This window comes from Petaurus breviceps, unplaced genomic scaffold (genome assembly GCF_028583685.1).
Source record: "Petaurus breviceps papuanus isolate PSGF00001 unplaced genomic scaffold, PetGlider_PUasm1.0 90604, whole genome shotgun sequence".
Taxonomy (NCBI): domain Eukaryota; kingdom Metazoa; phylum Chordata; class Mammalia; order Diprotodontia; family Petauridae; genus Petaurus; species Petaurus breviceps.
The window spans coordinates 3563072-3584118 of NW_027187285.1; the positions used below are offsets into that span (position 1 = coordinate 3563072).

Genomic DNA, 21047 nt, shown 5'->3' on the forward strand with positions numbered 1-21047 from the left:
CATATGATCTCCTTTGTTTTTTAGTGGATGTCAAATTAGAGACTTGAAATCATGCCACATGAGGATCAGCTGGGGAAAGTGAGGATTTTTAGCCACAAGAAGAGAGGATCAGGCTAGTAGTGAATGGACATAACAGCACAACTGGTAGCAATGAGTATAAATCACAGAAAGATTAAAATAATAATTGCGGAGAGAAGCATAAGCTTCATGTAAGGAAAAAGATCCAATTAAAACTACACAAAAGTTGAATGGGCTCCTTTATGAACTTCCACTCACTAGAGGTCTTCAAGTAAAGACTAGATGATTACTTATTGGATGTTGTAGATGGATTCTTGTTTGGCCTTAGGTTGAACCAGATGGTCTGACCATATGGCCATGGGCTGAACTAGACCGAGGTTTGCAAATGTGCATATGCTTACACATGAGTGTGTGTGCACGTACATATATGTGGGCAAACATATACACACAGATGGTCCAGACATAGTACATGGATATTTTAAACTTTTAACTTTTGTAAAATGGGGTTTGTAATCAAATTTACAAGCTTGATTACAAATAACAGAGATTCAGTTGTGTCCTTTTTCAACTACATCTTGCTACCCATCCAGAACTCTACCATATCAGATGCAGAAGACTGCAGGTCATCTATTCTAAAATTCATTTCTGGATGAAAAAAATCAAGGCCCAGAGAAAGGAAACAACTCACTCAAAGTTATAAATATTTATAGAGAAACAAGATAATTTAAGGATTGGGATAGGTGTATGGGGTCACACTGGAGGGCAATGTTCTCTATACCATTGAACCACCATCAAAGTTATCCTTAACACAATGAATCTGAGTTTCAAAGATAACCAGAAATGAGTTTTGGACCACCATTCCCATTCACATTATTTTGAGATGATATTTTACATAGCTTCAATCTCTGGATCCTATGATATTCTATTTACCCATGTGGGTTTAATTTCTCAGTGTGTGTTCAGTACACATACCACATGACAACATACCATTCACACATCACCTCAAACCTCTATCCCATTCCACCATGCCTAGGTAGACTCTTTTCTATTTCTCTCTCCAAAATACTAGTTAGATTCCTATTACTGCTATGCTGTAACCTTTTAGAGAACAGGGACCATGTCTTGTTTATCTCCGCATTTCCCAGTGCTTTATATACAGTAAGCACTAAATAAATTTTTTGTTGAATTGAATTAACTGGGCCAGAATCCTTGTAGCTTTCCACTAGAAATCATCATTCAAGGACACCACTAATCCATTTACTAATAGTCTCAATATAGTTGTTCAACTAACTTTAAATATATCCAGTTACATTAATATTTAGCCCAAATTTTTACCATATTATCTACAAGGCTCTTATGGGATATTTTGACAAGAGTTTAGAACCACAGAGGTGGCTGATTCTTCAGTGGCCACCGAATCTAAACCCTACCTAGACAAGAATCTCTTCTATAGAGTTCCCAACAAATGGTCGTCGCATCTCTCTATGGAAAAATATGGAATGAAGCAGAACCCATGATCCCCTCTCCTCCCACAGGAACCCACTCTGCTTCTGGACAACTTGAATTATTAGGAGCTTTTTTTCATTATATCAATTCTAAATCTGTGTTCTTGCAATTTCTTCCCATTACTTCAAGTTCTCCTCTCTGTAGCCAAATTGAATAAATCTAGTAAGACAGACCTTAAATAATCGGAAAAAAGTTATCATGAGCTGCTCTTCTGTCCACTAACTTCTTCTCTCTGGGCTCCTAGTGTCTTCATATTGTCCTCATGTGTAGAATGTTCTCCAGTTCTCTTATCCTGGTGCCTTCCCACTGTACATAATTAAGGCTTTCTTAAAAAACATGACACTCAGAACTGAATACAGGACCCCATGTTGGTCTAAGCAGGGAACATTGTATTGGAACTATTTTCTTTGTTCTGAACATTAGTCTGCTCTAAATGCAGCCTTAACAGCATTTAATTTTTGTTGGTTCATACAGAACTTACAATCTACAACCCCACCTCACCACTCCCCCCATATCTTTTCATAAGATGGTCTAGCTATAGCTCTCTTATATACTTGTGAAATTGATTTTTGAACCCAATTCTGAAATGTACCTTTATTCCTATTAAATTTTATCTTATTTGATTTGCCCAATTGTTTTAGTCTGTCAAGATCTTTTTTGCATCCTATTATCCAATATATTAACTATCTCTGCCAGCTCTGTGCAGTCTGTGAATCTGATAAACGTGCTACACAAGGCTGTGATCATGCTAAGCTGTTGGCATTTGGTTTATTAAAATATGCAAACAGTATATGTGACTCAGTATTTTCTTATCTTGTTATATTACCAGCTCTACCTATGATTACTTTCTCATCCAAATTAGATGATATTAACTCCTTAAAGACTAACCTCTGGACTTCGTCATTCAAAGAGTTCCAAAAATACCTGATAGCACCATCATCTAGTCAACATCTCTTTAACTTGTCCACATATTTAACATGTGTCAAATACTTTCCTGAAATCAAGGCACACTGTACTTACAACTAAGCCCTGAGCTACTGAACCTGACAAACATATTAAAAAATGAATGAAATTAGGTTGGTTTTTTTTTTATCGTGAATCTATTTTGATTCTTAGTGATTACTAAATTCATTTCCAAATGTTCACAAATGATTTGATTGATAGTATTTTAGAATTTTGCTACGAATCAACAACAAGTTTACCAGTGTCTTGTTCCCACAATCCATATTTTCCCTCTTCAAAAAAGAAAATTGAGATATTTTCCCACCTCTAATCTCTTGGTACCTCTTTTTATTCTTGTGATTTTTAAAATATTACCAGTAGTGTCTCTGAGATCACATCTCCAAGTTCCTTTTAGTATCTAATTCATCTGGTCCTGGAAATGTGAACTAATTTAAAGTGGCTGAGTACCAACTATCTTCTTCCTTACTTATCTTCAGCTACAAATGCTTCTTCATTATGTTTGTTATACACTTCCACTTAAAGATGAAGAAGAGATTAGTACATGGGAGTTTAATGACTCTGCCTTTTGTCATTTGTTAAAATTCAACAGTATGCCTGAATGATCAAACTTTTATGAGTCTATGTGCCTCAACTATGACCAAATTAGTGACCATATAGTCCTTTTTTGTTGTCTAGTATTTTTTCATAAATTTTAGCTCATTCTGGGTGTTAGCTTTCCTGACACCATTCTTAAGAGTTTGTACTATTTCTTTCGTGCTTTCTTGGGGTTGTGACCCTTTTCAAAATCTCCTGGGAAAATATGCTCCTTTCTACAGTTGTCTCCCTCTTTCCTTTCTCACTGACATTGTTCATAATTATGTAGCCAGGATTTCATGTTTGAGAACTTCCATGCCTTTTGAGTTCCCATATTTCCCTTCAGAGATTCTGGTTATAAGATCATATCTCTGAAATTGTTGACATTGACTTATTAAACTATGCAAACAATATAGGTGACTCAGTGTTCCTTTACCTTGCTATTACAAACTCTCTATGATCACTTCCTCAATTCAATTCAATTTAGTTCAAAAAACATGTGTTAAGTGACTACTATATGTAAGGAAACATGCTGGGCACTGGAGATACAAAAACAAAAATGAAAAAAAGTCCCTGTACTCAAGAAGTTTACATCTTATTGGAAGGTACAAGATGTAAAAAAAAAGATAAATTTAATTTAAGGAGGGTGAGAACACATTTCTAAATCACCAATTAGTTTTTCCCTGTTGTTCTAAATAAAATCTAGAATAGGAATTATTACTTTATCGCTTCTTAGTGAAAAATGTATGAAATGCTCTGTTTTTTATAGGTCCAAGGAGGGTTGAAGTTCCCCTACAGCATTTCTCTGTCAGTTTTGTAATCTCTATTAGGAAAGCATCACTGCCATACTTCATTACATTACATTCTCAAAGTAATAATCTAACTTAAATGTTCTCTATCATGTTTTCATTCTCAGGGTTGTGGACTTCCATGAGGTGAATATATCTTCTTCAAATATCCTCATTCCCCCTCCCCCCGCCCCGTTAAATCTGTTTCTTTTGAACAAATAAATTCTTTGTCATGTTTCAGTCATAAATGTTATCCAACAAAGTGTCAGAGAAACCTAAGAGATCAAATTTAATTTTTTGCATACAAATTCTGAAAGCAAAACTGAAATTAATTTTTGTTGTACGTAATGAAATATATAGATTAATATTAATGGAAAATTACCAGGAAGAAATGAAAAAGCATTTGAACACAGCCCCTTGATAAATGTATGGTTTTTTAATTCACCCTAAATGTTGTAACTCAATAGAGAGGAGAAAGGGGTAAAGATGTTGGGGATGAAGGTAGAAGGATGTATGAAAAGGGAGAACCAGAAGCTGGCCTACTGCAAAAGAAAGGCCATCTTTTGAATTTAAGACTGTTTTCCTGTAGAACAACATGGATTCTGTGTGTGGTAGAGTAAAAGACAAGAAATGGAAGAGTTCCAGAAGAAAAGTTTGCTTCAAGTGGAGATACAAATGTCCAAAGAAGTTATTTCTAAGACTACAGCATGAACCAGATATAACTGGCTATCTGTATTCCAGAGAGGGAGTTAGTGACTGAATGTGTTTTTGGAGAATATTAGAATAATGGAGCAATTGGTAGGACAGTAACCAGCTTTTCCCACATGTTCTTTCTTTTCCTAATGTCTTCTCCCACATTTTTATCCTGTTCCTAGATTATTTTCATTAACATATTAATACTCAATATTTGCAGGTTTAGTTCTTTGAGAAGACTTCTCTTGCTCTTCTTTTTTATAGATACAAAATATACTTTATATAGAAAAGTAAAATATACCTGCTCTTTGACTTCTATATTATGCTCGCCTTCCAGAATAAGAGTGACAGCTTGCATAATTTGCTTTCCATGAGTACTCATTATCTTGTCTATGTGCTGCAAAATCAATTGGAAATGAACAATTAATCTCTCAGGTGCAGAGAGTAAGAGTGAAACAACACAGAGGTTTTCTGAAAGCTAAAGAACAGGAAACAGAATTATTATATCTAGAAAATGACAGAATTATTCCCAAAACTTTAAAACTTTCTACCATTTACACTTCTATTTTTTCAATTACTTGAAGGAGGAAGAGGAATATAGAAAAGCCAGTATTTTGCAACATGTGGACGTGGGAATCTTTTGGTCAGATTGTGGTAAGGAAGAAAAACAGTGACAGGGAATAAAGAATGAAGATATAACAAAACTGGTGTGGGTAATGTGAATAGTATCTTTGGAAAAAAAACATATGCAGAAAAAAGTGAGAATGGTAGGGAAGTATTGATGAAGACATCTGGGAGGTTCCAAAAAGCTATTTCTGGAAGTGACATCATTGGCATGGTTTGAGATAATACAAAGCTCGTCCTATCTCATTCTTTAGCAGGGCATGCCTACTCATCTTCCCAATTTCCATGAAAAGTAGTCATACCTTTGAATGGGGGTAGGGTGGGCATATAGAGTTAGAGAGAATAAGGAATAGGGATCAGAAAGGATACTCCAGGGACAAGAAGCAGCAGACCAGAAGACATCATTAGGAGAAGTGATAAAAATAACATGGACTTGGAAACTGGATGGGGACAAAGGAATAAATGAAAACTAAAAGTGGAGCAACACTCAGACCTCAGGGTAGACAGGGAGAGAGCCATGATGGGAATGGTAGAGAGGGGGCTTCATGTTAAGAAATATTCCAGAATGGATGTTTGGTGCCTGAAGGCAGGTAACTCTGTTGTTAGGGGGCAATATATAAACACACAACTCAGCATACAAGTGGGCTCCTATAAAATATGGCAGACTGATTGATTCCTATATTCCTGAGACTAAAGAAAATAACTGTTCCATGTGGTAAGATTCCTGGAAGCCTAGAAGATCTTACTTACTGGGCGAGTGGAAAGGAGATTTCTGAGAAGTCCCAAAGTCTTCATTAACACATTCAAGTCTGAATCTGATAACAACTGGAATAACTGCTCGGTACTTAAACTTCGTAAAATATCTGCTTTTATTTTTTGTTCTGCCTGAAATGCCATATTCTGAAAGATAAAAAAAAGTTATAGTCTTCACATCTGTAACTGTCTTTTAATGCTAAGTTTTCTTAAGTGATATTTTTTAAAGAGGAAGAAGAGACTCTGTAACATCTTTCTCTAGTTATATTATTGATATTATTAGTTGACTCCTAATTATAAAGCACTCAGGTTTTCTAAGTGGAAGTTTTGATTTTTAATCATTCTGGATTTGGCCCCAAAGATCAATTCTTTCCATGTTATATGTGACCATTTGTGTGTTTCAAAATTTTTTGCTTACATATACCATATTCAAAGTTAATAATTATAACAAGATCAAAGGATTTCTGGTACAATTGAATCTTAACAGTGTTCACCTTGGAGGGAAAAAAATGTGGTCCTACAATTTTAATTTTTAAAATAGTACTTAAAAATTATTAAGATTATATCAGAAAGTTGGCTACCAGGTGATATGAATGAAACTATCTACTCAGGAATTTTAGGATTCTGATTCTGATTTACACCAGTAGTGAAAGTAACTACACTACCGAAATAAAAGATTTTTTTCAGAATACTGAAGCACTAAGCATGTATGTAGCAATTATGTAACTGTTAGGTAAGTAACTTAATCTTGTCTTGCTTTCTTCATTGTAAAGTGGAAATAATATTTGTAGATCATAGATTCAGAACTGAAAGGGCCCTTACAGGTCATTTTATCCAAAACCTTCATTTTACAGTTAAGGAAACGGAGGCTCAGAGAGTAACTGACTTTTCTAAGCTAAAGGCAGAATTTGAACCCAGATCCTCTAACTTTAAATTCAGCACTCTCTCCACCGGACCATGCTTTAGGCATTATTCATGAGTGGCAGAGGCTTAAAAAACCCAAACTGGTGGCCAAGTTCCTGGTGGTGGGCTTCTCTGAATTTAGCTAGACTCTCCTTGAAAGGGAGCTCATTAATTAATATGTATACATGTCCTTATAGTTTGATAAGATCTGCTAGCCTATTCTCCACTAGGACAGCCTTTGAGAATTCATGGTTACCGCCATATCATAATGTGGCAAAAGCGTACGTAGGGTCAAAGTCGAGTTTATTGTCCACCTTGCAGGATTTTTGTACAGATGTGATAATGCGAGAGAAAGGGCTTTGAACAGGATGAAGCCTTATTCAAATAAAAGTATAATTGTTCTTTTTGTTTTTTAAAAGCAAGTGCTTTTAAATCATCTTATAAATAGGTCAGTTTAATTTCTATTCTGAGGAATGAAAAGAATACATGATTTACTTAAGGAAGAAATTAAAAAGAAATTCTAGAATGTATTCTTTAAGGACTAGTTATTAAACACCTAAAAAAGAACATAGCACTCACAAAGCATCAGCATGGCTTCATCAAGGACAGGTCATACCAAACTTAATCTTATTTCTCATATTGATTGGGTTACCAAACTGGTAGATGAGTGGAATACTGTAGATACAATTTAGCTAGATTTTGGCAAAGTAATAGTCTCTCATGCCATTCTTGTGAAAAAGATGGAGAGTTTTTATTTAGATGACAGTATCATTTTGTGGCTTTAGGACTTGATGAATGGCTGAAGACAGAGTAGTCATTACTGGTTCCATGTCAATTTAGGAGGAGGTCTCCAGTGAAGTGACCCAGAGATCTATGCTTGTCCCCATGCTGTTTAACATTTATAAAGGCATAGATAAAATGCTCAACAAATTTGCATATGCCACAAAGATAAGAGAGATAGCTAAAACAATGGAAGATAGAATTGGAATTAAAAAAGATTTGATAAGCTAGAACATTGGGTCAAATATAATAAGATGAAATTTAAAAGGAACAAATGTAAAGTTTCACACTTGGGTTCAAAAATCTACTTCACAGGTAAGAGATAAGGGAAATATGAATTGGGAGTAGTTTGAAAGATCTAGGGTTTTAGTGGACTTCAAGGTCAATGTAGGCCAGTAATGATATGAAAGCCAAGAATGCTAGCATGATTTTAAGCTATATTAAGAAAATACTAGTGTTCAGGAGTAAGGAGGTGATAGTCATGCTGTAACAGCCTCATCAGACTACATCTGGAATGTTATGCTGAGTTACAGACACAATATTTAGGAAAGACCAGGACTCTCCAGAGGAAAGCAACAAGGATGATGAAAGGCATTAAGATCATGCTACGTGAGGACTGGTTGAAGGAACTGGAAAAGGGAAAACTTAGGAGGGAAGGATAGTTATTTTCAAGTACTTAAAGGACTGTCATATTGGCAGAGTAGTTAGACTTGTTCCACTTGGCCCCAGAAAGCAAAAAAATAAACAACAGATAGAAGGCCCAAAGTGGAAAATGAGACTTAAGGTAAAGAGAAAAACCTTCCCTAATAATTGGACTTATCTAATTGTTAGATGACAATCAGAAATGGAATGGACTGCTTTGGAAGGAAGAGGTTTATCTTTCACTCAAGGTCTTTAAGAAAGAGCTGAATGACCATTTCTTGGAAATGTTGCAGGTATGGATTAAAATAGATGCCTCTGAGGTCCCTTTCAACTCTGAAATCCTGTGATTCTGTAAATGGCAGAACTAGAAGACTGCATCTCTGGGGTCTGCTTGGTTCCCATTCATCATTTGGGTCCCTGAACCAAGAATCACACAATATTCTTCATAAGCAAAATTCAGAACTCTTAGATATAATATATACTTTACTTCTATTTCTCTTCCCCTCATGCCCACAGACTATAATAAAGAAAACATACCATTAAAGCCCAAATCCCATTCACTCGTAAAGCAGGATTTTCACTTTGGGTTAAACCACAAAGTAACTCTATGGCTCCTGATTCTAAAATAGGCTGTAATTAGAAAAGAATAAAAATTAAACTTATGCTTGTGAACTCAGTGAATGTTCACAAATAACATATTATTCCCCCCAAGCTTTTCCTTGGCCCTTTTTGTTGAAATCAATATTTTCTTCCATTTAGTGAGAACTTAATAGAAAGTTAAAAAAAAACGATCACACACAAATATTGGTAAATAGTCATTCTCTCATAAGAAAATATTTTCTGGATTAAATATCCCTAAATATTACCCCTTAATTCATATATTTTGCTGATCCCGTGTGATACGTTTTCTATTTTAGGCAATTCAGTGACAAGCATCATTATTGTAGACTGTATTACAGAGAGCTGTTCTCACTCCTTGGGTTCACATTCCCTAGCTTCACCCATCACCTTCACCACTCTCAGATATGTGTATGCATGGTAATATAGAGTTGTATCTTCTGTGTTATCTATGGGAAGTGACTATAAAGAGATTCACATACAAACAGATGAGTAGAAATGATGCATCCAGATGAGTGCTCCTACCCCTAAGGAAAGCCCCCTCATAATATCTGTTGAGGTTAAGTGCTTTATTCTGACACTCAAGAGCTGGCTTTAGTCTATTGTTTCAGACTTATCACATATCACTCTCCTTCATATGATCTAAATTGTAGCCAATTAGACTCCCCTCTGTCCCTAATTCTCAAATGAGATAACATTACCTGTCACATGGAAAGCACTTCATCAATGCCTGTTCCCTGCCATCTTTCATCCCATGTTTGGATTGTCCTCCTCAAATATAAGCACAATTCACATGCCATCTCTTCTCAGAAACCTTCTCTAAGCTCCTCTCCCTCCACTGAAAATAATTTCTCCCTCTACAAATTTTTCATAGCACTTTGGACCCCTTCTTTTCACTTATTTCATTTTGTTGGGTTGTTATTTATAAGCATGTCTTATGTGCCCTAATCCCTTCAACTAGACTGTAAATGTCTGACAGCAGGAATTTTGTCTTATGTCACCTTTATATCCACAATGCCTTGTATAGAATAGATGCTTAAAGGTTTGCTGAACTGAATCCTGTGCAAAGTCAGTGTTTATTGTTAATAATGAATGGTTTTGGTTCCATCTACAAAACGAGAGAGATGAACTCAATAATCTCTGAGGCTCCTTCCAACTTTGGGACTCTAACCCCTAAACGGAACCATCACAAGGGATGTGATTTCTACAGCCATTACCCAGGGAAATATGGACAATAGCTCTTAAACACACCCTCTATCTTTCTTCTCTTTGAACAAGCAACTTCCCACACCTTGTTTTGTTTCTGTTTGTATCTTTACAAAAATGTCTCTTTGAACATACTTAGCTCAGTCACCAGGTCAACAATGCCTTCCCAAGTACCAGGCAGATGACTAGAAGTAATGGATAGATGTTTAATAAATCATGAATTCAAGGCATTCTTAGATCAACAACATCAAAGGGCTCCTGAATTCATAAGGAGAAGAGGGTCTGAATCCATGACTCAAAACCCTGCCCCAGGGAACATATTACTGTTACTACCACAAGGATAAAATTCCAGGTAATTATCCATCCTATTTTCCTTGAATGGGTTCATGCTACTTATTTGGCAAATCAATCAGAAATATGGATGACTTTATTTCATTTCTGAATACACAGTTTTGAAAACAAAAAGGTTAACATAAGTACAATTTTAAAAATATATATATTTGTGATACCAGGTACTAGAAATTATAATAGTTTAAATGGTAAGAAAAAAGACAAATAATACTCTCATCTGAAATACAATTTTGTTTGATACTGAAATCAAAGAAATCTAACAATTTAGAAGTTATTCTTTAAATGAAGCAATGAGTAAGGATAATTTCAGATACAATAAAAATGCATTGTCAATCAGCAATAAACACAATACAACTGGGTTATTTCAAAACTGAGAAAAAAAATACCAACCTCTTTGCTTGGAGAGAATTCAAGCAATAGATTACAAAGCATGGAAGATGCTACCACTAAAATTTCATCTGGTGCATTTTGTAAAACCTAAGAGAATTATAAGGAGAGACAATCTCTATTAACGTATAGAACTGTGGAAGTAATAAGATGAACAAGCGAAATAAAAGCAATTTATTTTTGCATCTGATTCTTCATATAAAGATCTACGAAGAATTGTGACTGATTATTTATTAGGACTGGCTAAAATTCTCATAGCTTCAACTTTAAATCCTATAGGCGTCTCAAATGCATCATGTCCAAAACAGAATTCATGATGTTGCCCAAAACGTTCCCTCTTCTATGTTCCCTATTTCTGTTGAGAGTACCATCACCTTTCTAGGCACCCAGGCTCCCAACCCACAAATATTCCTTCTCACTAGGCCCTTGCACTCAATCAATTGCCAATTCTTGCCCATTCTGTCTCCAAAATACCTTTTCTATCTGTTCTTTTTTCTCTATGTACAGTCACCACTCTGATTCAGGCCCTCATTTCCTTCATCATCTTTTATTTGAACTATTGCAATAGTCTCTTACTTGTCTCCCAGCCTCTAGTTTTTTCCCTGTCCAATCCATCCTCCAAAATGACATCCCTAAAGAACAAGTCTGATCCTGTCACTCAAAAAGCTTCAGTGGCTCCCTCTTGCCTCTGGGATAAAATATAAACTCTTCTATTTGATTTTTTTTAAGTCATTCATGATATGGTTTTCCAGGCATACTGCATATTACTTTCCCTCATCTACTCTGTCTTTCAGTCAAACTGGTTTGCTTGCTGTTCTATTCATCTCCCACCTCCATGCCTTTGCATGGGCATTCTCTGATGCCTGGAAAGTATTCTTGCCCCTCTCTGCCTCATGGACTCCTGAGGCTCCTTCAGAGTTTGGCTCAAATGTTGATAGCCTATTCTGAACCCCTAGATGGTGCTCTTTTCCTGGAAATTATTTTATATGTATTCCATATTTAATTTTCTAGGCAAATATTATTTTCCATGAATAGAAATGTAAATTCCTTGAGGAAAGGGACTGTTATGTTTGTGTCTCTACTTAAGGACTACCACGGTACCTAACACATATCAGGAGCTAAATAAATGCTTTTTGAATGAATGAAGGCTGCTTTGCCCCTGTGTGTATAGAAATGTAGACCCTTCAAAGAAATAGACTAAGAAATCATAGTAGCCACTGTGGCCTGGCCACACTCATTGTATTCACTCAGTAACATGGAAGGGACCTTGGGGATCTCCTGGTCTGACCCCTTGATTTTATGAATGATTTCCCTCAGGCCACAAAGTTAGTAAACAGCAGAGCCACAGCATGAACCCAATTCTTTGCTTCCAAATCCAGTGCACTTTCCACTATATAACATTAATCATTGGTAGATTACTGCAGAAAGTTAAATAATGAGACTAGCCTTGGTAGCAACAGTGACTTTATGGTCTGTTTCCTGGAGGGATTTGTTAACAATAGCATGTAATGCTACTCCAATAGACTATCACATATTAGGATTCTTTCCCTGTGGGTCCCAAGATGGTCTTTAATGCATTTATAAAAACCAGTATCTACATTGAATGATCACTTATCTAAACCATCTGTACTCACAGCTCACAAACTCAGGGTCCTAGGGACAATAATCAAGAAGATACAGTAATCGCAGGAAATTACAGAGTGTTATATACTTTACCCACTTCAGTTAAACAATGAGGTTATTTTGCAGCTTGAAAGTTCAAAATGACAGGATTTAGAGGCAGATGACATAAGATGGTTTTCACATGCATCTTTGAAAATATTAAGCACTCAATAAAGTCAAATCACTGCCAAACTAAAATTATTTCAACAAGCATAATTATTAGTTAAAATAAGTAGATTCTTGCATGAGTATGGAAATGCCCACTCCTTAAGTGTATACGGTTGTGACTTTAAACAATACTTTCTGTTTTGATAGGATATATTCTACAATTATTACCTTTTTAAGAATTTTCTTATTGTTCATGGTCTTTAATTTCCTCTTTTAATTAACTTTTGCATGCATGTTAGACCAAACAGGAGGTATTTTGAGTACCTCTATACAACATAATAGTAAAAACTATAATAAAATTCAAAAGCCAACAACTAATATTTGATAAAATTTATTTTTAGCAAAATGATAAACAGAGCAAAAGTTCTGAAAATTAACTTTGTTATTAAAAAAACAAAAACAACCTTGAGAGGCACAGGACACTTGATAAAAACAACAGCAAAAAGATTCCACATATTACATATAGTAAAGAGTGTATATGTAAGGTAAGATGAAGGGGTATAGAAAGGGAAACAAAAAAACTTGAAAAATCAACCCTAAAATAACTAAGAATAATTGAACCAAAAATAACAGATATTATGACATAAGCTTTCCCTTTAAATATGTGGTCCTTTAATTTGTGACAAAGTAAAATGCTATTACAAAAGTGGTTAAGAATTATTTTTCCATTTAATTGGTTTTCCCCCAAATTATATTGCTAAATAATTTTTCATAAGGTTTTGTTGATCTTTATAAACCTTAAAATTTATAAACCTTTAAAACTTTGCCCTAGGCAGTGCAAGAAAATAACCATTTTAACAGAACAGCACAGGTAGGTTAATCCAGAACTCATTAAATGGCTTGGTGCTTCAATGTCAACTTCTCTAAATACTTTCTTTTCTTCTCTTAAGTCTCTAGGACTACCTTTCTATTTTCTTATGAAAACTGAAGTCATCCAATGTGAACTTATTGAGCTCCCCTCTTCTTTCTCTTATGAATCTATCAATATCCTCACCCACCTGTTCTTCCTTGCTGAAGTTACCTACCTGTATCCTTGATCCCACTGCATCCCAAATTCTCTGGAATTCTGGTCTGTCAAAAAAAATTTTCCCTCATACTTTCCCCTGCCAAAATCTAAATGCGGTGAATCTACATTTATTGCTATTTTCTTTTATATTTCTTTTCTCTAGCCTAGATAAGTGTGCAAAATCCTCCTTGTCCCATCCCCTCTATCCAGTTTTTTAGTTTGAATAACATCCAATTGTGGTGCCCCTTTCCAAGTAAATATTACTTTAATTAATTTCCTTGTTTACTCCTTTCCCTTTCTAGTATTCTCTAGGTTCTATTTACCAATACCAAGACTGGTCCTTGAACACTGAAGCAAAAGGCTATTTGCTAAATAAATATGCCATGAGGAACTGAAAAGTGTTATTTACCAATTCAGTTTGTGATCAACAAGTCATATCACAGAAACGCAGAATCTCAGTTATATGCAACTTCAGAGTCTAACACATACATGAACAAGAATTTGATCTATGACATATCCCAACAAGCTGTCATTGAGCCTTTATTTAAATACTTCTGGGGCAAGGGATACCTGTATCTCCCAGGGAAATCTGTTCCCCTTTGAGATAGCTCTAATTGTTAGGAAGTTTTTCTTCACATGAAGCATAAGTCAGCCTCTCAGATACTTCCATATAAGGCTCTTACTTTTGCTTTCTTCAGGCAAGCAGATGTCTAATCTCTAGTCCATTCAATAGACCTTCAAATACTTGGAGACAGTTTTCATGTGTGTCCTCCCTAAATGTGCTCATGTGACATGATCTTGAATACCATCCTGGTCATCCTTCTATAGAGGCAATCTCACTCATTAATGACTCCCTAAAATGTGGTACGTAGACCTAAACAGAATATTCTAGGTGTGGTCAAAATATGGAAAGAGTACAATGGGAAAATCACATAATCTACTGCTAGACACTATGCTTCTCTTAAAATAACCACAGATCACGTTAGGTTTTTTTTGTGGGGTTCAGGGTGGGCAGGGGAGATGCTGTAGCACTGTGTTGGGCACTTTTTCAAATTAACTACTATCTAGCCAGTAGCTAAGAGCTAATCCCTGTGAAATTTTTAACCCCAATTTATGACTTTACATTTGTTCTTATTAAATTTCCATCTTATTTCAGTTGAGCTGGTATTCTGGCCTGTTGAGATATTTTTTGGATCTTGGTTCCATCATCCAATGTATTATTAGTTCTCTTGTCTACCTTTGCAAATTTGATTTGCATTTCATCTATGTCTTTATCCAAACCACTGAAAAAAAACTTTGAAAAGCATGAATAGAAGCACAGATGCCTTGGGCACTCATTAGAGACCCCCTGCCAGCTTGGCATTAAACTATTAATGTCAATGAATATATTTGGGACCAGGCATTCAACCAGTTCTGAGTCTAACTGTTATCATTGTCTGGCTGACATTTCTCTATTTTGTTTATAATAGCCATGACCTGTTCAATTCATTGCTAAAATCTAGATAATTATTTTTCACCTATGTCAAACAAGATAATATATGGCAAAGACTCTGCAAACATTAAAAGGCTTTAAAAGGGGGAGGGTAGCTATTTTTGTTTAAAAAGGAAATGAGGTTAGTCTAGAAGGACTTGTTCTTAATGAAACCAATCTCTCATTTTTTCTAAGTGTTTACTAACTAGTGGTTTTCTAAGTGTTTGGTAGACTTGACCAAACTAGTGATTTGCCTCAGTATTCAAGAAGAAAGCCCTTGTGTGACAGATTAGGTTGGACAATACCTCAGTAAGGGAATGGGGCTAGCAAAGCAAAAAAATAAATGAGCATTTCTTGTAAGGGGTACCTTTGATGACAATACTTTCTATAATTTTGCTGGCTATGATGGTTAGTAGTTTGTAAATTCAAACTTTTTGTTTTTTAAAAATCAAGACATGTGCCCTTCCCTGGTCATGCAGCAATCTGCCAGTTCTTTGAATACCCTGGGCATACTTAAATGACTTCATCAAGTATCCTGCTACTCTTTTGCTATCTCACTACATATCTTGGATTTTAACTCTCCATTTTTTGTTCTGTCAGTTCTGATGTGGATTCTCCTTGGTAGACAAAACAGGAACAAAAGAAGCAGTAAGTAGTTCTGTCTTCCCTCTGTCGTCCTTTATCACTGTCTCCGCTACCCAACACAGTTCTATCCTTTTTTTGTTCTTCATCTTTTCCTCAATATAGTTAAAAATGTTGTTTTTCTTAGCATTCCCCAAGCCCCTCATCTTATCCTCAACTTTAGCATTCTTGATAGTAATCTGAATTTTGCCACATTTTAAAATTCATTCTCCATTCCTTGACTTTGCTTCTACATTCTGTATGTTTTTAAAGTACCTAAGTGGTGGAACCACCATGTTTGGATATGAATTTTTAAATCCTTATTGTTCTTGATGAGAAAGTGGGCTTTGCTTGTAAGATGATAAAGTTGGGAAGAAACATGAACTTGCCCAAATGTACAGAGAAAAAAAATATTCATGCTTGTAATTACAATTTTGAAAGGAGGAATATTCCAAAAGGTTGTAAAAGATCACAGGTAATGTTAATAGCAAAACCTAACCAAACTGAGAAGACATGAGTGATTACTGAAACATAAACATCCTTTCTCATCTACATAAAATCTGTGCCAGGGTGGCTTACTAGATCTGTGATCCTATGAGTTCTAACTCTAGAGCCACCTCTCACTCCTTCCATTTGATCACACTGTCTACCATTGAACCAAGTCATCTCACAGGTCACCCCTAACAAGGAATCTTAGACATCCTTTAACATGTGTGTAACAGACACCTTCTTGAAGGATACTCTTTTAAAAATGGCATTTTGCCTTGTCAAATCTCTTTTTGTTATTAAACAATAAACAGGATTATCTTGTATTTTTTTATATATCTTAGCCATTTGTACAAATTGAAGAGGTGGTCTACTGAAGAGAATTGTCTATAAGAGCATTTTTTCTGTTTTCACATTTCCATCAAAGATATCTTCATTAAATGACTAGACTATCCAATTATTTGTTCATTCATTTACTTAGGTGCAGATCTGTGATTTCTTTGATTTAGGGACCTCCCCAGTAAAGAAAATCCACCAATGTAGATATGCAACTATTCTGCAACTTCTAGTCTTAGAAAATTGCCTGGAGAAATTCCAGGGTCACACAGCCAGTATAAGATCTAGAGCTGGAATCAGAGGTCACTGAATCCAGCACTCTCATTTTACTGATGAGAAAACTGTGGCCCAGAGAGTCCAAGTGGCTTGCCCAAGGTCAATTCAGTTGTTTTTTAATTGTATCCAACCCTTCGTGACCCCATTGGGGTTTTCTTGGCAAAGATACTGGAATAGTTTGCCTTTTCCTTCTCCATCTCAGATAAGATAATAAATGAAAAATGCTTAACACAGTGCCTGCACACAGTAAGTGTTATATAAATGTTAGGTATTTCTATTATTTTTATTATTGGTAGGAGTGACTACAATGATGAGATCATGGAGTCATCAAAGTAATGGTTTTCTGAGTAAGGCATTATGATAAAATTGCTATGTTACAATATGTGTAACTATAGAAGCTCCTCACCAAACTAAATTAAGGTTTTCAGAATGTCCTACAGTTGATAAAAGACTAAGGAGCAAGGTCTATATTACTCATGTACAAACTGCAAATTAATTTCCTTTATAACTCATAAACACTATAAGAAAAATGTTAGCTAATTTTAAGTATGCTGTGTAAGCTCAAATGGAAAATTAAAACTTTAAATAGAAAGGAAGATAAAGCAGAAACATGTGCAAGTACTAATTTTTGACCTCTGAAACACTCTTTGTTTTAGATGTCTCAACGCGAAATGCTATGTTTTAACACATCGATTATTCAAAAGACCCTACACACAAAAAAAGTCTAAGTGGGTTGGGGAAGTGAGCTGTTACAAAGGCAGGCCTAATGACACGTGCTTGCAGCCTTCCTCCCCTTCTCTTACCTTCATTAAAGGTTTCCACACTGCATGATCCTGAAAACTGGTTCGAAGCTGCTGCACAGACCTGGATAAACTGTGCAAACATCTACAAAGAATAATCAAAATTAGCTTCACACAAGGATTAAACCTTTAGTTCTCAAACATAAACAATTGGGGGTTTCATAACAATTAACATGTTGCAGACAACACATTTGTAAGTATTTAACCTCTTCAAGTACTTTTGGAAGTAGATTCTCCATTAATGGTATATACTGCATTTAAAAGTTTATGTCAGCTTAAGTTCAGTCCATTTGGTTTCTTACTTCATGAAGGACCAGAAAGTTAACTGAATTAAATATACTGCAAAGGGTTTTTATTCAGACCATTAAAGCTCATACCTGACTGCAGCTAACCGCACCTTGATACTAGACTCAGACAAGCCATTCACAATTCGGTCCATCATATTTTCAGTCTCAATGATCTGGAGAAAAAGGTTAATTCTGCATAAATAACAACATGAAGTTGACAATTTATTTAATGCTTGTAAGTGTTAGTAGTTCTCCCCTCCCCCCTCTTTCAAATGGTCATTACAATTTAAATGCTGCTTTTTGGTAAGAGTTTTTACCTTACATACAGCAACCTTGTACTGGACCTGGGCAACACATCAGAAAGGTACACCTACCAATTCTGAGCATCTACCATCATAAATGACAGACACTGGGCAGGCTTTGTTTTTAGAAAAATAAAAACACTTAAGACAATAAACAGCATGAAGAATACAGAGACATTTCACTTATAATGATCTAAGACAGTTGTTTGTCTTTTTTTAAAGTAATGATGAAAATGGTTTCTAGTTTGGTGAATTACTATTAGACCAACAAACATGAAAGGGAACAAACAACACAGACTCTCCAAAGAGATGTACAGATTCCTACCCAAGCCATCCTGTTGAGTGGAAGATTTTCTAACATTGATCAGTGGCTTACTTTCATCTTGACATTTAAACCAAGCATGTGCTTTTTTTTTTTTAATTAACTACTGTCTTCTTTCACTGAAGCCCTTAGTTCAGTTGAATACCTGGAAAATACTAACTACAACTTCTACAAAAGTATTTATCACAGTCTTTTATAAGGAGGGTAACTCACACCTTATAAAACATAAGTTATCGTCTCCAATAATCTTGGTTAAAAGAGTGGGGCCATTTAGTTCATGGTGGGTACAACTAAGAAGCTGGTTGGTGTCTTGAGGGAAAAGTGGGCAACTGGGTGGGAGTAACAGAACATTCAAGGTATATAGGAAGAGATAGGACTGGCACAGACTCATAGAATGTTACAGCTACAAGAGGACTTAGTGATTGTCTTGTCCTATTCCTTCACTTTGAAGATTTTGAGTTGAGGGCCAGACAGGTGAGATCATTTGCCCAAGGTCAAGCAGGTGATTAGTGACAGAAAGAGCTTGGATCTTCTAACTCAATTCACCACTTTTCCCATTATACTCATTGTATGGGTAGAAGCAGAATAGCTATGGGTTGGGGAGGACATTTGGTCTCAAAAACTGAAATCCAAACTTCATCTAAACCAACCCTTATGATCTGGTCAGATAACACACTAAGTACAGGTTCTAAGATACACATGCCAGGGAAAGAGATGAATCAATATTTTATAATTCCAGTGGAGCCTTAAATACTTTTTACCTTAGTGATGGCAAATAGTTTTAAATACCAAGAAATATTCTGCATGTTGTCACCTTCCCTTTTCTGTAAAGGAAAAGACCAGATGTTGGAGAAGACTGAGAAAATTTCTGGTACTGGGAAAACATGCTTCTTGCTTGGAACATCATTCTCACATTTTCAGTGAGTTACAGGATCTTTCTACTTAGTTCTTCCTTGGGGATCTCAAACTAAACATATCTATAATTTTGCCAACACTTTCCCCTAAGTCCATTATTTCTGTCAAACAATATGCTGCCAGTCTCCAAACATTACAGCAACCTGATTCCTCCCTTTCCCTCAATAGCTAGTAACCAAACTATAAGGATCCTTCCATTATAATATCTTTTATACGCATTTCTTATTTTCCCTTTTTACTTGCCACTACCTTATTTCAGTTTCTTGTCACTTAATGACATCATAGAATACTATTAAACTCCTGGACGACAATCTCTCATCTCTCATACATAAGGGGCCAAAATAAATTTCCAAAAACAATTTGACCTTTTCACTCACCTGCTAAAAATGTTTAATGACTCTCCACTGCCTTAGGACAAAGTCAAGGCTTTAGTCTGGCACTAAAGTCTGGCTCTAATTTACTTTTCTAGACTTATCCCATGCTATATTTTTCATGTACCCTAAGCTCTAGGGTAGACAGTCTGTTTCCTAAGTATTCTAGTATTCAAATAAGTGCCTATGAAAAAGAGTATTTACTATATACTAAAAACTTCCCACACTTTCCAGGCATTCCTGATCCCTCCCACCACAATCACTCATTTAAAAAAAAATACACACACACACACACACACACACACACAAATATATATGTACATATCTCAACAGTATCTATCACATATTAAGGTACTGCTCTAGGTGCTAGGGGGAGCACAACTAAGTATGTATAGTATGGTCCCTGTCAGCACAGTGTTCATAAACTAGTTGAGGAGCTGAGTTCTGAAAAAGCCAATGTCAAAGACAGGACTCCAAAAGTCAGAAAGGAGGATGTCTTGAAATAGGAGGCCAAATCTATATAGCTGAAAGAGCTAGAAATGAAGAATGGTAGAGGACTTGCCAAAAGGGGTTAAGCCAGGAGTGCTTTACTTGCAAAAAGCTGGGTACTCCCCAAACCCAAAACTTTCAGGATTAAGGACAAGACATCAGTAAGATCATTCCCTGGAAATAATAACTGGAGACGATGTCATGAGGAGCTTGAGGGAAGACCTAAGAGAGGTTAACTTCTTTAGCTACAGCTAACCAAAGTGTAACCACTATAAAATTGATGAGGTCTGTCAGCTAGAGGGCAAAGGTCCATTTCATTTGGGGAATTGGAATTATGGTTCTTTTCAACAGGATACATTTTCAAAGAAAAGAAATATGTTAAAAGACAGTAGAATGTGGCAGAAAAGGGACTGGATTTGGAGGCTGAGGACCTGAGTTTGAATCTTGCATGTGCTACATACCACCTGTGTACTTGTGGACCAATCACTTCACCTTTCTAGGCTATCTAATTTGCAAAATACTTGGGCTGGATCAGATAATCTCTAAGATCTTTCTTAACTCCGGGACCTATGATCCCATATTAATGAGAACTTATTCCATGAGTAGTGGATGGTAGCCCTTTTTGTCCACCTCTAGATCTGACATGACAGGGGAAAAAGACAGAAGGGCCAGGTATGGTTTGTGACTAACCACAAGACATAGAACTCCCTGCTTAAATTTTGTACTCTGA

The 21047-nt window shown here is 35.8% G+C and overlaps 1 protein-coding gene across 3 annotated transcripts in view; it reads right to left on the bottom strand.

The window, feature by feature from the left end:
• The window catches only part of ARMC8 (armadillo repeat containing 8), a 131516-nt gene that overhangs the window by 17605 nt on the left and 92864 nt on the right, over positions 1 to 21047 (bottom strand). For 2 of the 3 annotated variants that reach the window (XM_069063900.1, XM_069063899.1), the window contains 6 exons: positions 18009 to 18091; positions 17635 to 17716; positions 10809 to 10895; positions 8781 to 8873; positions 5916 to 6065; positions 4843 to 4938 (listed from right to left, as the gene is read on the bottom strand). In XM_069063900.1, the coding sequence (XP_068920001.1) occupies positions 4843 to 4938; positions 5916 to 6065; positions 8781 to 8873; positions 10809 to 10895; positions 17635 to 17716; positions 18009 to 18091 (591 nt within the window). The remainder of the gene's footprint in view (positions 1 to 4842; positions 4939 to 5915; positions 6066 to 8780; positions 8874 to 10808; positions 10896 to 17634; positions 17717 to 18008; positions 18092 to 21047) is intronic. The other variant, XM_069063901.1, reaches the window with a different exon arrangement.